General features: G+C 48.5%; 1 protein-coding gene across 2 annotated transcripts in view; it reads right to left on the bottom strand.

Moving 5' to 3' along the window:
* Nucleotides 1-651: 651 nt before the first annotated feature.
* Nucleotides 652-17565, bottom strand: part of Tmem132d (transmembrane protein 132D) — a 627566-nt gene continuing 610652 nt past the window's right edge. For both annotated transcript variants that reach the window (XM_036172409.1, XM_036172408.1), the window contains 4 exons: nt 12602-12807; nt 9536-9809; nt 7293-7484; nt 652-3080 (listed from right to left, as the gene is read on the bottom strand). In XM_036172409.1, coding sequence (XP_036028302.1) covers nt 1899-3080; nt 7293-7484; nt 9536-9809; nt 12602-12807 — 1854 coding nt within the window. In that variant the 3' untranslated portion in view covers nt 652-1898. The remainder of the gene's footprint in view (nt 3081-7292; nt 7485-9535; nt 9810-12601; nt 12808-17565) is intronic.

Genomic DNA, 17565 nt, shown 5'->3' with positions numbered 1-17565 from the left:
TGACTGGGAGACAGGAGCTGGGTGGCTTGCTGGCTGTCAGAACAACAGGGTTAGCACCACAATCAGAGGGGAGAGGGACCAAGGGGAAGGGGAGGGGGGACTCACAGTCCTCCAGGGAGATTCTCTTAGAGGGTGGGGATGAGAGTAAGAGGAAGAAGGGGGAGTGTGGTAAGGAAAGAGACAAGGTAATAAAAACAGAAAGTGATGGGAAAGACACTTGAGAAATAGGTTCAGGGCAGACAGAGAGACCCAGAGAGAAGAGAAAAAAGGTTGGAGAGAGCAGAATGATGAAGAGGAAATGATGGCAGTAAAAATACACAGAAAGACCAGCCTCCTTCACCCTTCAAGGTCATGGCTACTTTCAGCTCTCCATCCTCACTTCACAGTGAGACCGGGATTGGGGTAGGGATCCCTTGATCATGCCTGCCCGCCATCTTCAGAGGCTCAGCATCTGAGGGATCTTAGAGACATTGACCAATCATTGTGATTTTAAGCAATAGTAATCCTTTCAGGGCTGACTTTGGGTCCAAGTGCTTACAATAGTATGCACTTACACATATGCACCCACAGACATACGCATATTCTCAACATAGACACACGTACCTCCTATATGCACACATGTACACACAGTTGCGCGCACACACACACACACACACACACACACACACACACACACACACACACACACCCCTACACATACCCTTCGCCTCTCTCAGGCTCTCCAAGCGTGCATAAGCCCACCTTCCCTATACTTACCTCCTATAGCTCAGAATGGCCCACCCACTTTGAACAAATGGATTTGTCTTAATACCTTGATGGCACATTCTTGGACAGGAGACCCACTCCCAAAACAGCCCTCTATGGCTTCCAGGAAAGCAGGGGGTGTGGTGGGGTGGGGAATTCACCCTAAGTCCTGCTTACACTCTGGAGTCCAGTCACTTTAGAGGGATGTCTGTCCCTGGGACCTCCTCTATGGAATGTCACCTGAAGTTGACACAATGCCCAGGGGAAAGAGGGGCAGGGAGAAAATTCTGGAAAATTTTACCCTCCCTTCCTCACTCACAAATAACCAATGGCTGCAGTATGGGAGTCAGTGGAGTGGAAAGATCAAGTTCAAGTGTGGTGAACTTGATAAAGGAGCCATGTGGTTTGTGCCCAGTGTCTTACAGGTGGGAGGCCTCTCTGAGTTGTTCTAATGATGTGTGTGTGTGTGTGTGTGTGTGTGTGTGTGTGTGTGTGTGTGTTTCTTGGCACATAGTTACAAAGGTATTTGTGGGCTACTCATCTACCCAGTTCCTTTTAGCCCTGCTAATCTCTGCCTTGGCCTGTCGATAATCCCTGGCCAACATTGACCCCATCTTTGGAAAATACCAGTTCACTACCCTGTTTCCTGCAGCCAGCTTCAGCACTAGGCTCTGCCTGTAAGCACACTCATAGCCGGCTCCACTGTGCCACTCAGAAGGCACGCTTCTTCCCACTGATCCACACATGCTCACTCTGAGCCTTGCTTTTTAAATTTTTTTTTTTTTAATTTTCATGGTCTGAAATACTGACTCTCAGAGCAGCGTGGATCTCACCAAAAACCAAATCGCTTAGATGAAAAGGGGGAGAGTGTTCTTCCCTGCAAACCCTCCAACACGCCTCTTTGTTCCAGGTGTGAAAACATTTTGCCATGCACAGTAAACCTCTCAGGTCGCACCAAAACATTGTGCGCCATGGCGTAGGCATGGGTGCCGACTCTGGGCCTCCTCGGCTAAGCAGGGATCATTTCCCAAAGCTCCATAGACAGTGTCACCCTTATGGTGTCCTCTTGTCTCATTTCCCCCTTGGCTGCATGTCTACTCTCCATACCCGGGTGGGTTAAAGGCTGAAAGGTAAGAATAAGATTGGAGTCTGTGTCACACATGCTCATGTAGCCTCTCCATGCAACTGTGAGGTTCTGGGCACTCCCCGGGGTCCAGGGCCTGGCAGACCCACTTAATGTCATCCTCATTACTCAACACCATGGTGTTCCCAGCCGAACACCCGTCATCTGAGGAGATGGCAGAGAATGTGGAAAATGTCACTCTTTTCCTCTTGGAGGTAGGGGATGTGGGGGGTTCGCTTTTCTGTTCCTTCCCATCGGTGAGCATGGCTCCTGCAGACCTGAACAGCTGTCCATTGATGCTGCTCTGGGAATTTGAGCTGAGGAGGAGTTTGCTCTCCTCAAAGTCCAGACCCCTGTCAATGGCAGTGATCTGCTCCTCTTGGGAGGAGGCGAAGTTCATGTGGTTCCCCAACAGCTCGGTCCGGTTGCTCAGCCCAACCCAGTCATGAGAGTGACTCAGACCTTCTTGCTCGGCGAAGGGAACCTGTTTGTGCCTGTACTTCAGGGCAAAGGTCACACAATTAATTAAGAACACCACGATAGCCAGGCAGAAGACCCCCAACAAAGCATACATCCCAATTTCCAGGTCACTCAAGCCCTTGGCTGCCTGATCGGGATCATGCTCCTCAGAGCCTATGTTGCTTCTGGGGAGGTCCACCTGGTCTGGGAAGCTGGTGAGGTCTGTGGCCATGGTCTGTGAGAGGATGATGTCATCTAACAGGCTCTCCTGGCCTTCCTTCTTCTGGAAAGTCGGTCTCTTGGTTGTACTGCCCCATCCCTCCATGAGCCCCATGGATGAGCTGCTGTAGTACGGCCCTTCGGGGCTCCCCCATTCCTGCAAAGGCTTTTTGGATCTCCTCTCGTTGATATTCTCCACATGAAGCCCGGCCCCAAGGTGTCCGCTCTCACTGCTGTTGGGGTTTCCATCATTCTGTCCAAATTTCACCTTGATGTTGGCTGTTCCTACCGCCAGCACGCTCTTCCGCTTAGATTTCTGGCAAGATTCGCTGATCAACATCTCCACCTTCACCAGAGCCCCCTGCCCTTCATTTTCTGCTGCAATGATAGGCCACTTGAATTTGGGGTCCTGGAGAATGGAGACCACCTTCTCATCCAAGGATGTGGCCATCAGGGAGAAATCCTTCTCGTCGTAAATGTCCAACGGCGTGACAGAACCATCGCTGAACTGCACCCAACAGCTGATGGCCGCTTCCTGTGGAGCAAGAGAAGTGGGTCAACATTCGTCAAGAGGCTCAGCAAGCCAGCCCAGAGGGTGAACTTTTCCTGGGGCTTCAAGGAAACTTAGACAATGTACAGAAAGCCCTGAGCAGCTCTACCATGGAACATGGAGGGATATGCATTCCTATAAAGAACCAAGAGGGGCGGGCAAATGGGACCAGATTAAACCTTCCAAAATAAGATTGGCTTTTGAGGTTGGGGGCATAGCTCAGTTGGTGGAGTGCTTGTCTAGAGAGTGTGAAGCCTTGGGTTCGATCCCTAGCACCACATTAACCCAGGTACAGTGGTACACAACTCTAATCTCAGCACTTGGGAATTGGAGGCAACAGCATAGGGGTTCTAGGTTATCCTTGACTGTGTAATGAGTTCTGGGGTATCCTTGTCTCAAAAAAATCAAGATCAACGTATTTACTGATCTGCTAGAAGACAAACAGGTTCAGAGCCTCCCCATGATCTACTCCTGCACAATTTTAAACGGCTTGTCAAACAGTAGGGCTGGTGAGCAGGCTCCTTCACAAAGGTAACAGGTGTAAATTAAATGTGGTACCCTGCCATCTGACACCATCTTAGCATCTGGTCACATTATCACATGTAACACAGATTGAGGACATTGATCTAGATAGAAAGAGAAACCCCTCAGAGTCACTGAAGGGTGTGGTGTCGATGGCTCTACCTTCTCTGGGATACAGTTGGCTTGTGCTCACCTGGAGACAAAGCCTTGGCTTAAGGTAGCTGTGAACATGGCTAGAGATAGGAGACTTTGCCTCTGTTTCCCCCACCCTTCATTTCAACCAACAGGAAGAAACTTGGGGACACAAAGGCTGTCTGCAGCCGAAATCCCTGTGTTTCTCCATCTCTTGCCTCCTGTACTTCGTGTGCAGGCATCTTCATCCATTCATGGTGTGAGCCGGTGGCTTCCTTGATGTCCTCATTTTACCTAAAAGCCTTTGATCTTGGCTATGTCCGTGGATGGGCACTCCCCCTGCTTTCTTCTTCATCCAGTTCCCTGGAAAGCCTACTCCACCCCAAGTCCTGCCTCTATTTCCCAGGACCTGCAAGTTCAAGCCCAGCCTAGAGGACTCATGCTTTACCTGCTGGCTTCAGCTAGTTAAAAAGGAGACCAACATGACAGCCCTGAAGCTGAGCATCACTGAGTGGGGGTCATGCCCCTGCCCCTTCTCTTAAGAAGAAAGACAAACTCAGATAGTAGGTACAGAAGATGAATGGATAAGCAAAGATGTGAGTGTGGTAACTAGGTAAGATTTTAAAAACTGACAAGAGCTCAGGGGAGGGAGCATGGGAGCCAGATAACCTACGTCTCCCAGCCGGGATCTGAGAGTCCCTTTGTCCTCTGCCCACTTCCCTATGATTGACTGTGATTCTCCCCCCCCCCCCCGCCCCATCCTAACAGCCCCCACTAGTGACTGAAGCAAATGTTTCTTGGGTGATGTTTAGCCCAGAAGAAACAAAGCAAGACCCTTAAAGGTGGTGGGTGGCTTCCACATCTTCCTTTTGTTAGCTGTTGGCTTGAACCAGCCCAATGGGAAATGGGCCAGGATGCAGTGAAAAAGCCACAGGACCCAGCACTGATCCGCCAGCTCACTCTGTTGTACCAGGAGATCTCAGCAGGAGATGCATACAGACAACTGGCTTTTTGAAGTCCTCAGGTCATTGCCAAGCTGCACAAGGGAACTGAGGGTCATGCAACCTCCCCTAGAGCTACCCTTAGGGGGGGCAGGTGACACTCTGCATGTCAGGAATGGATTAGCTCTATTCTGGCTGTGTCTTATCACTTTTTAAAATTCTTAACTGGCTGTGGTCTGATTTTATCATCCACTGAGCTAGGAGGAAAGCTCATCTCTCGCCCTTCCTATCTGTACTTTGCAGGCTGCTGTCCATCCTTCTAGACAAAAGGAGGCTTGATTTTTTGCCAAGAACTCATATCTGTTACTAGGCCATCAACTCTCCAATGTTTTCTAACCCCAAATCCTCCACATAAGACTGTGCTATCAGGACTCAATGACTGGCTAGCACCTGAGAGAGGAATTTGAGGTGCAGGTCCAGCTGGAAGACAGAAGGCTAGAGGTAGTGAGTTGGACTCAGTCTTCTTTCTCTGTCTTCTTCCTGCTGTGAGCACGGTCGGTCTCTGCAGATGCCTGGTGCTGTGAGGGAGGCTGGGTCTGGCAACTCTCCCTGCTGTGGTGGAAGGAGGGTTTCTGATGGATAAGGAAGCTTCCAGAAAAGTCTTTCTGTGGGTTGGATGAGGATGATCCCATGCAGAGAGAACTGATTGCTGTCCTTTGCTGCAAAGTTCATCTCCTTCTCTATGTTCCATCTAAGAAATAATGTCTGTCCACCTCTGAAGAGGAGTAAGCATATTCTATCTGCAGATCTACTGTGCACAAACCACTGAGTCTCACACACACACACACACACACACACACACACACACACACCACACCACACCATACAACTGCATGCATCAGAGTATATTCACACACACAATGCCCACACAACACAAGAATACACATTACATACACATCCATGCACAGAGTACACAGTATACATGCAGACACATATACCAACATGCACACAACATAGGATACATGAACAAGATCCATACATATACACACACAGCACACAGTATGCTCCCACAGGCACATAGACATACACGTAGGTATATGTACAACACAAACATGTACACAGCAGACAATACAATACACAAGATACATATAGACCCACATGCAGACACATACATGAGCACATAGAAGACACACAGCTTGGCACATCTGCAAAAGTGTCCTATATTGGTTGAACTTTTGTCAACCTAACACAAACCAGAGTCATCTAGGAAGAGGATACTTCAATTGAGACAATGCCTCTATCAGATACACTTCTAGGCAAGTCTAAAGGGCATTTTCTTTAACATTTTGTTTTGTTTTTCGAGACAGGGTTTCTCTGCGTAGTTTTGTGCTTGTCCTGGATCTCGCTCTGTAGACCAGGCTGACTTCGAACTCACAGAGATACATCTATCTCTGTCTCTCCAGTTCTGGGAGTAAAGGCGTACACCACCTGGCTTTTTTTCTTGTTTAATGATTGATGTAGGATAGTCTGGCTCACTGTGGATGGTGCCACCTCTGGGAAGGTGGTCCTCAACGGCGTAAGGAAGCAGGCTGAGAGAGCCATGAGAAGCAAGCCAGTAAGTAGAATTCCTCCATGGCCTCTGCTTTAGTTCCTGCCTTGAATTCCTGCCCTGACTTTCCTCAGTGATGGACTGTGAGCTGTCAACCAAATGACCCCTCCCACTATGCAAGCTGCTTTTAGACCTAGTGTTGATCCCAGTAAAAGAGACCTAAGACACGTCCATACACATGACACAAATGCATAGCACAGCTTGTTAGTACACTGGCTGCTGATAAAGAGAAAAGGGCAATATGACCTCACGTCAGTTCTCTTCTTCTGCCTGAGCAATAAGGAGAGGCAGTATACGCTCTGCATCAGCTTCCAAACCTGCTGGGACCTGGCTGCAGGCTGTGTTAATCCTTAGCCTGCCTATGCCTCCACTTTCCTCCTGCTGCTGGGTGATGCCAGCATGCCAGTGAGGGAGGGCTATTTGGACAGGAGGAGAGTGTCACCCGCCCAGGTCCCCACCCCAGCGCACTTGAGTATGGAGGACAGGGGAGCATCCTTTTGGTGCCTCTACCCTGAGTGGCTGATGGTCACCTGTTGTAGTGTTCTGACATCTATTTCAGGGAGCTAGAAGGAAGGAGGCTTTGAAATCACCTGTTAGCAGCTCCTCTGCAGTCAAGAAACACAGGTCACGTGATGTCCATTTGGAGTATGTGAATCTCCTGGTAAGAGTCTCCATTTGCCATGGGGTTCTCACAATGGGACCCTCACCTGGTGTGAAGTCTACTTAATCTGTGACAACCACTCTAGTGTATGCTGACCTCACCTGGTGCCTGTTGACCTCAGGTGGTGTATGTATGGTGACCTCACCTAGTGTGTGCTGACATCACCTGGTGCATCTTGAGCTCAGCTGGTGCATGGTGACCTCAGCTGGTGCATGTTGACCTCAGCTGGTGCATGTTGACCTCAGCTGGTGCATGCTGACCTCAGCTGGTGTACGGTGACCTCACCTGAAGTAAGACTCAGCTGATGTGTGTCTGGAGCTCTACCTCCTTACCTGTTTGGGCCTCTGCAGAAGTTCCTGAGCCACCGCAGTGGCGAAAACAGCTCTGTTGCTCCCGGGGCTGAGCTGCAGGGACAGTGAAAGCCCCGTGACCAGTTGGACCCCGAGGTCTGTGATGGTCACCTTCTCATCCAGCACAGTGATGGTCTTTTCAGCAAGGATGGCATCTGACAGAGGGGACAGGATCTGAAGGACAGAAGAGCATGGCAAGAGGAGGCTCTCTCTGGTTACAACAATTCATCTACCACCTGTCATGTGGGAGGGCAGCAGGGCAATGAGAGGAAAGGAGCCTGCATGAGCCCATTAGAGCAGAAGCAGCCTTCCTCTAAAACTAAGCTTTGATCACAGGAATGCAATGGGGCAATGTGCTTCTATACAACAGCATGGAGCAGATACTAGGGATGTGCAGAGGGACACCCATAGACCAACTCTGACTGTCACTGTGACCCACTCTTATCCTTAGCAAAAGGAATTAATGTCACTGTTCTTTTGAGTGTGGTGATTCTTAGACACACCATGGGCCATTTCTGCCCATGGGCTATTACCAGTGCACCTTTATTTAAAATCATTCAACTTCCCAAAAGCTTTCACATCCCCTAGAGAACCATGACTTGACACTCTGTGTATTTATTTCTGTCTCACATGGGAAAGCCAGCACGTAACCATAAACGAGGGCTTTTTGGGGCTGGAGAAATGGCTCATTGGCTAAGAACACTAGCTTCTCTTACAGAGGACCTGGGTTCAGTTCCCAGCACCCACATGATAGATTACAATCATCTATAACTCCAGTTTCTGGCCCCTGTGGTCACCAGGTATGTATGTGGTGCACAGACATGAATACAGGGGAAATATTTATACACATAAAAATAATATCTAAAAAAAAGTACGACTTCCTGATTCAAATAGTATCTAATCTATCTTTTGTCCTGGGATGTTCAGTTCCATAATTTGACTTTTTTCCTAACAGGATCTCACTGTCTAACACTAGCTGGCCCAGAACTTGCTTTTTTGATCTCACAGAGATCTGCCTCTTCTTCCCTAGTGTGAGGGTTAAAGGCTTTCACCAGCACATCAGGCCTTGACTCTACACTTTGAGAGACTCTGAACCATGAGATCCCATGGCATCTTGAAATCTTGTCTTGCTTCCCATGACACCCACCCACACTCACACGGACCCCGCTTCTGAGTCCAGCCTGGTGTTGATGTCCCAATCTCAATTTCCTTTGTACACCTCTAAGGACCAGGGAACATGATTCTCCCCAGCCCCACCCAGCCCAGCTTTTGAAGGAAGGATGAAAAGCTGGTTTCCTCCACTTTCTGTGCATCCTCAGACCTCTGGGTGAATTAAGTCTGTACCCCATCCACCTGCTCTTTTGACCTTCAAGTGGCAGGGCAGCATTGTGACAAACCAATTTTCACAGGCTCAAGTACCATCCAGCCATCACCTTTGGTTTATCTGTCTGTGGCCATTCAAATGGCAGTGGGTATGGGATGACAGTCCCCAGAAGGAAGTGAATGGACAAGTTTATCACTCAGAACTCAGTGGACCTGAGTGAAATGGTCTCAGGACTGAATGCCCTGCTGTGACAGTTCCTTTGCTTTTTAAATTTTTTTCATTTATTATTATTATATTATTAGTCATCATTATTATTATTGTATATATATAGGTCAGGGGACAACTTGTGGGACTAGTAACAACTCTATTATTAATCCTGTTTTAAATTTATTTTTCATTTTAAACAATTTTCTGAGGTTATAAAATAATTACATCATTTCTCCCGTCCCTTTCCTTCCTCCAAACGCTTCTACGTTGCTTCCCCTGATTTACTAAGATGGCAGGTTCAAGTGACCATGGCCAGTAGGGAAGAACTGGCCAGGCCTGTGATCCAGGCAGGGTGAACTTCTAAGGTTTTGCTTCTCAAGTTGGTAAGACATGGATTAGGGGGCATGATCAAGAAGAGGTGGAGCCTTGTGTCTCCACATATTGCGTTAGGGTTTTGCTTCTCAAGACCTGCCGTTGCTTAGGAGACATGGCCAAAAAGAGGTGGAACCCTGTGCGTCCCATGTATTGCGAGACAGGTCTTGGGGTCCTTGTATATCATACTCAAACTGTGTACATTGTGATTTCACTGAAGCAAGCCTTAGGAGACTCTGTTCTGAGCAATGGCAGACAGCCTAGTGTCCACCTGCCAGAGCAGTGGAATAGAAAGCCCTGCCCAACTCTGCAGATGCCTCACCTGGATGGTGGTCATGCCCAGCTCCTGCCCAATCAGGATCTGCCCTCCTTGCAGCTTGGCAATCCTGGGCTCCTCCACCTGCATGAAGTCAGTTATCAGCTCCGTGATATCCACTTGCCAGTCAGAGCCCAGCAGGTGGGCCAGGTGTCCCCCAGGATCAGGTGCCTCGGCCACAAACTGGGTCAAGACTCGCACCATGGCATGCTGGTACTGGAGGGTACAGCCTCGGCCCTTCTTCTCATCATCATCTTCCTCCTCACTGTCTCGAGCTGGCCTGTCAAAAGATATTTATTTATTGGGGCAACTATCGGGACTCCATGCGTCTACTTCCAAAGAGTCCAGCTTGCTTAGGGCTCAGGCGCACACAGGAGATTCAGGATGTTTAACCACTGGTACAACAAGAGTTCTAATTGGACAGAATGGAGAGGTATGACAGGTAGTTAAGATCTCCCCAAAGACCCCCACTTCCTGTACCACTCTCTCTCATCAAGTGCAGAATGGGTTTTATGACTCTATTCAAAAGTGATTGGACAGTCCCTCCCTTAACAAACATTTTTTCTTAACCTATGTTAGCAATGTATAATAATGGGTTTCATTATGACGTTTTCATATATGTCCATGATGTATTTTGATCATATTCATCCCCATTGTTTTCCTCTCTCATCCCCTCCCACTCTCACTGATGCCCTTCCTTTGACTAACCAGCCCTTCTACTTTTGTGTCTTTTGTTGTTTTGGGGGGTACCAAGGAGTTTCACTAGGGTTGCTTACAGGGACAAGTGTGAGAGGCTATTTACAAAAGTATGGGCACACTACCTATGGCTGAACCACTGAAGACCATGTCTCTCTCTTCCCAGCAACCATTACCTACCAATAGATACCAAGGGTCAAAGGCTCTTTGAAGATGTACATTCAAGTATGGTTGCTGGGTGGGAGAGGTCACAAGACCTTTTGTTCCTTCCTTAATACAAGGTCCCACTATGTAGGCCAGGTGACAACTCTCCTGCCTCAGCTTCCCAAGTCCTGGAATTACAGATGTATTCCATCATGCCTAGCTACATGACTGCATTTAAAGATAGTGGCATCAATGTAGTTTGTATTCTATGGTTTCTGTCACTGGCTCTCTCTGATGAAGCAAGATGTGTTCTGAGCTGCTCTATGGGGAGACACATGTGTACTGATCAGTAGCTAGTGAGGAGCTGAGCCCTATGGGCAATGCTCCAGTGAACCTTCTCTGCAGGAGCCTCCAGATGGGCCACCAGCCTCACTGGTAGACTCCAGCTTTCAAGACTTCATTAAGCCACACCTGGCTGCTTCTGCACAGACTCTGAGAGACTGTGCATACAGTTCTTCAAGCCATACTGAGTTTTAGATTAAGGTCCTGCATCATACAGTGTTCTGATTTCCTTTCTGTTGCTTTGATAAAATACTCTGACCAAAAGCAACTTGGGATGGGGAGGGTTTATTTGGCTCACACTTCCAAGTCAGAATCCATCATTGAGGGAAGTTGGGGCAGGAACTCAAGCAAGAACTTGAAGATAAGAACCATAGAGGATGCTGTCTGCTGGCTTTATGATTCATGTTTATCTAGCTTTCTTATACAGCCCATGATCACCTGTCTAGTAGATGGCGCTGCCCAGAGTGAATTGGGCCCCCCCTGCATCAATTAATAATGAAGACAATTGTCTACAAACATTCACATAGACCAATCCGATGTAGACTATTCCTCAATAGAGATTTTCTGCTAGGATGACTCTTGGCTGTGTCAAGTTAACAATTTAGGACAACCAGGACACACAGTAATATATAGTTAATAAGAAAGGGTTGTGACAACTGGCAAAGTCCTCTAAGCCAGCACTCGGAAGAGGTGAGTGTTTACCTTGAGCTTACTGAGATGCCATAATCAAGGCAGACAGGGACAGATGGCTTCAAACAGACAGATGTTAGCTGTTCCCTCACTGTCAGATACTTGTATACACTGGCCCCTTCTCGCCATCATCTCAGCCTCCATTCACATATCAGCTGCCTGCTTCTCAGAGAGCTCATTGCTCTATGTGAGTCTGTCAGCTACGGTGGCATTGAGATGAACATGCACCAGACCTGGCTAATTCTCTGCCTGCATCATCATCATCATCATCATCATCAGCAGCAGCAGCAGCAGCAGCAGCAACAACAACAACAACATCCACTGACCATCTATCCCAGCCCCTAGAAACCCAATTCTCCAAATAAATATCTCCAAGAACCATCTTCCCACTGTCCATGGCACCAACTTCCTCTTCAAGCTATATCCTCTTCCAGATGTCACAGGACTAGAGGTATGGACCTCAAAGGTGAAGACTATCCAAGTCCTCCCAGTGACAACCAATTTCCCACCCTCCACTGCATCACAGCCCTTGGAAGTCTTTCTTTGTCTGATGGCACAAGCTTCCTTACTCAGACATTTGAAACGTCTCCAGTGCAGGCATATATATGCACGGAGGTCCCTGCAGTGACAGTTAGAAAAGAGAGGCTGAACTGTGACTCTACCTCTCTGGTCCTCACCTGGATTTTTCTGATGAATGACAGGAGGCTTAGCTCTCTACCAAACTCCACCCCAGTGTGCAACAGGTACTATGGCAGACAAGCTCATACTTCTCACCAGGGTCGAGTGTTCAGAGCTCCTGTCCTGTGGGGTGTGGAATGATGTCTGTTGCTTGCTTCTTTCTAAAGTCAGTCAGTTTTCTTCTTATCCCAAACCTCATCTATGTGACTCCCCCCTCCCCCACTCCCTAGCTAAGCTCATATTTCTCTAGTTGGAGTCTTGTGGCTGGAGTCCAGTTGCCCATGAGGCAGGTTCTAGGCACTTAGTTCCAGTAAATCACCAAGGGAACCCTTGTATCTACTCTTGCTCTTATCTACACAGGTTGTTAGTCACCTACATGTTTTCCCTCTTCATCCTCAGCACAATAGACATGACTTTCTGCTCTGGATGCCCAATACACAACACACACACACACACACACACACACACACACACACACACACACGGGGGTGGGGGGATACATACAAGCTCATACCCACCTACCTTTTGTTGGAAACAACAGGGACCCTCCAGCCTTTGATCTGGTTCAGCTCCATATCTGAGACCTCAATCTGCAGGGGCAGCCGTGGTACCCACACTGTCATCTCCAGGGGGCTGCTCAGGTGCTGGTAGGTGAAGCTGACTACCACATTCACCTTGCCCTTCATTTCCTTCCCATTGACAAAGACGTAGTCACATCTGTCAGAAACCTGGTTGGGAGGAGGGAGAGAAGCAGGGAGGCAGGAGGTGAGCTTCATCACAATCTACAGACCAGGGAACAGGGCAGTGGCCATGTTTGGGACTCATCATTGTGAAGCAGGGCAGGCACAGGCAGTTGCTTTGAAGGAAACACCTGATGACAGATCAGATCCTGCCGGGGACTCTGTGGATGGGACTAAGAGTCTTTGATAGGCTGTTTTGGTAAGTAAAGTTGTACACATTTGTCTGTTTTTCTATTGTTGTGGCATGCATTCGTGTTTGTATGCATGTGTGTGTGCATGCATGTGCACGTGGAAACCAAGGTTGATGTTGGGAACCGGCCTTGATCCACCTTCCACCTTATTCATCAAGGCAGGATCTCTTAATCAAATCCATAGCTCACCTATATGGCTATTCTCGCTAGGCACCTTGCTCTGGGTAGCCCTTGTGTCTGCCCTTCAAGGCTGGGTATTTATTTGAATTCTGGAGGTCCAAACTGAGGTCCTCAGACTCTCAGGACAAACATTTTTAACTCCTGAGCCATCTCTGCAGTCGCAAAGTGAAGGATCTTGATTGATGGAGATAAGCCTAGATTATATGGGTTGGTCCTGGGTATGTTCCAGCTGTCCTTTTGAGAGGAACACTGGCAATTTATAGGAAGGAAGGAGATACTGTGGCCATGGGGGCAGGAAGCTGTGCTGCCAGCATGCAGGTCAGGGAGGGTTGGGAATGGGGAAAGTCAGATTGGAAGCTGAAGAATCCCAGACTGATTCCTAATTCCAGATTCCAGACCATTGACCTTCAGAACTACAAGGGAATAAACACGTTCTTCCTAAAGCCATCTGGGTTGTGGCTTGTTGGTTCCAGTAGAGAGTGGACCCAGAGTACAATAGAAGGATGGACTTTTGGGCAAGAATGAGTCCCCTCACCTGTGCCTTGCTTGTCCACCCAGGGAGAGGAAGGAAGGTGTGAGGAACCTCTACTCACTGACCACCAGATACAATACAGGTCAGGGATGCCTGCTGAGTTCACCCAAAGTATCATCTCAGCCTCAGGACCACATAGGAGGCAGGCACCATTATCAGCAGCATTTCACATATGATGAGCCCAAGGCCAAGGGACACCAATGACTCTAGACACCCCAGGAAGAGTAAGAGATGGGGCTCACTGTCCCTCTGCCCCACCCCCTCCCAGGTGCCATTTCAGCCCCAGGGTTCTTACTTTCCACCTTAAAGGATGGAAAGCCTACTTTTAACACTTAGAGGGTTGTGAAAAAAAGCAGACCAAAATGAGTAGGTTGTGCAAAGATCACAAAGGCCTCTTCAGGGAAAGCGCTTTTGTCCGCTTTAGAGACAGCGTGGATGCAGGATGCACAGGACAGGCTATTGTGAGGCTCAGCCTGGGTGGGGAGGTCGATCGATAAGTGCGAAGAGAAATGGGCACCCGGCTCCACTGAAGACGATTTTGTCATCTTCAATGTCTGTCAATAGCAAAAGTACTTAAATCTGATTGCATTGTCCAGCGGGACTAGCTACGGCTAGTTTATTATAATTTGTGGTCTGGCCAGAGCTTGCTTTGCTTCAGGGCCCAGGGAGTTTTTAATTTAAGACCTTTTCTCTTTCAGGATCTCCGCTTATACGCAGGTTGAGCATTCTCAGAGGCTCAGACTCCTTGAAAGAGAGAGAGAGAGAGAGAATGTGTGTGGTTGGCATAATGGGGCAAAAAGAGAGAGGGAGGGAGGTATGGAGGGAGGGAGGGAAGGAAGAAGAAAAGGTTGAAAGGGAGGGGGAGACAAGAAGGAGGAAGAGGGAGATGGAGGAGGGAGGGAAGGGGAAGGAAGAAAGGAGAAGAGGGAAAGCTGGAGAGAGGAAGAAAAGGATACCATGAGAAATTGCTGTAAGAGTCATTTTTAGAGCAAGTGAATCCTTCATGACCTTGACTCTCAGGGCCTTCCTGCCAAGCAGATGACCCATTTAAAGGATCTTGGCGCTCATCCCAGGTGAGAGAGCCATACAGCGTGCCTTTGTATCAGACAAAGTGTGGGCCGGGGTACGCTAATCATGACTTTGAGTGCAAAACTATCTTCACCGTGGTTCTTTGACTCAACGTTTATTCCTTGAGGTAGCAAAGTGCAGTGGTAAGTGTTGGTGCAGATGAGAAGGCTTCGGAGGGTCATGCACTCTAGGACCTGGGGCTGTGAGGCAGGGCTGTGCACACAAGGTCAGGGGACATTGCAGCAGGGCTGTGCACAGGACCAATGTCCTGTGCCCATGGGGCAAGGGCTGTGCACGGGACATCTTTTGTCCATAGATCAAGGCTAAACTCATACATGGGCGTGTGAGGTATTATTTAAGCTAAGTGTATGGACAAGCCACCATGAGTGAGGCTGGAGGCTTGAGAATCTGCCTCTGTGACTCTCTGAAGACACCCATGTGGTGCGGGGACACATCCTGTTCTCTGAGGGAGTCCAGAGACCTGCTCAATTAGCGATCTCTGGTTCTTCAGGATGCCAGGGCATGCCTTCTGCCTTTCCTGCTGTTGAGTGAGGATGTGACCACCATAGGCTGTGAGCTGTGAATACCAGTGACAGGCATCTCTTTCTTGATGGGATTATCACTCTCTAAGTGAGCGACCGAGTTTTCCTGCAGCCTTATAGCTGCTACCTGGCTGTTGGCAAGATGGTGGCCGATGCCAGGTCAAGATCTCAAGAGTTGGAGCTACACATTGCTGCCAGCACACGCAGGGGTCAGAGATACAGGTGAGAAGAGCCCTTGCTTGGTGTGAGTCACCACAGCCATCGCCCTGATGGATTGCAATACAAAGGGGCCGTGTTCCGAGGGCTGTATTCATAAGTCAGACCTGCCAAATCAATGGCATTAGTAGGCTAAGCCTGGCTGACTGAGACAGATGAAGACAGACCAGCTCACACAGCTCTAATGATCAAAAACTCAGAATGAGCCAAGAATGTAATTGGGGTCCCCACAGAGCAGGGGGCTCTGTCTTAAGTGACCTCACACAAGTCACTTCTGAGCTCCAGGTTGCAGGCAGGGCTCTCCTAATACAAAGGGCAGTCCATGAGAGAAAGTGGAGGCAAACAGGAAATACCAGTCACAGGGGAGCAATGTAGCCAGACAGCTTCCCACCAAGGGGATGGGGTGTGCTCCGGCAGGACACACAGTTGGTGGTCTAGCCTCAAGTGGGGCAGGGCTTTGGTGGTTGGTTCCTGGACACAGTGCTCCTAAGCCTGTGTTTGGGAGGTTTTGGATATACCCTAGAGACATCAGTAGCTATGAATCATGCTTTTTATCCACTTAGAAAATGTTGATGTGTGCGTACACACATATATATGCACATGTATGTAGAGGCCAGGGGTCAATTTTAGCTGCCCTTCTTGGGAATGCAGTTCACCTCCTTTGTGATGGAGTCTTGCATTGCTCTGGAGTTCGCCAACGAGGCTCAGCTTGCTGTCCAGCAAGCCCCTGAGACCCTCCTGTCTCTCCCTCCCCATCACTCGTACTACCAGTGTGCCTGGCTGGCTTGGAGGCTGGACAGATGCTCAGTGCTTAAGAGCACTGGCTACTCTTCCAGAGGACCCGTGTTCAATTCCAGCACCCACAAGGCAACTCATAGCTGTCCGTAACTCCAGTTCCAGGGGATCTGACACCTTCACACAGACATATGTGCCGGCAAAATACCAGTGAACATAAAATAAAAACAAATTTAAAAAAATGTGGGATTAGGGGATTACATTGAGAGCCTTATGCTTTCCAGACAAATACTTCACTAACTGAGCCATCAATCCCAGGATTGATTCTTTTAAAATAACTTTTTACAAATATATTTCATTGTGTCCATTTAAGGTTTATAAAATGATACTTTGGGGGTTAATATGGATCCTGGAGACATTAATACAGTGAAGGAAAGTAATGTATTCCCGTCTTGCTTGGCAGCCAACATTTGTTTCTGTGGCAGGAACAGCTTGAATCTCCTTCACCAGGACTTCAGAGTTGAGCCTTAACAGCTGGCATCTGCAGGAACCTCCTGAGAAGTATGACTTCACAGAGAACCTGTGTCTTGTATCTGAGGTCACCAAGCTCATGGTCGTTACTCACAGTGGCTATGGGTGACTCAAACCTCCTTCTGATTTTACCTCCTGCCTGATCTCTCCTGGTTCTTACCCTGCCTTCGATTCTCTCAAGTGCATACACATGATTATCCTTTACCAGCTCTGCCCCAAGTAGCCTCCCCTAGGTTTTCCCAGCTCCGGAAGACCTGCTGTACTTGGGCTGGCCTTTAGCTGGCAAAACATGAGTCTCAGTTCCTAAGTAGACAGGTCTCCCCATACATGGAGGTGGGAGACAGGCACACACTGGGCTTGTTCTTAGGGAATCCACCAGGGCAGGTCCCCTCCCTCCTTCCATCCATAGCACCAGGTGCTTAGACCTCAGACTACCCCTTCTGGGAGATGAACCAGAGAGATTCAACCATCTAGGTGAGCTGCCAGACTTCATCACTTCTCCTTCAAGTATGACTAACGGGTACATGTCGAATAATTTATTAACTAGCCCTTTACCGTGTTGGCGGCTTCAAGGAATGATCGAGTAACACTCTTGAGTGTCCTCTGTAATCCATTTCCAGCCAATCTCCCCTGCTCCGTGACGGAGACAAAGCTAATATTTCTGACTCTCGTGTGTATAATCCTGGCACTTATGTGAATTTAATGCTAGCGCTAGTGCTTCTGGTTAAATGCTGCCTGGATTTAAATCTTA

This window comes from Onychomys torridus, chromosome 22, assembly GCF_903995425.1.
Source record: "Onychomys torridus chromosome 22, mOncTor1.1, whole genome shotgun sequence".
Classification (NCBI taxonomy): domain Eukaryota; kingdom Metazoa; phylum Chordata; class Mammalia; order Rodentia; family Cricetidae; genus Onychomys; species Onychomys torridus.
This window is presented reverse-complemented; position numbering and strand designations above follow the sequence as displayed.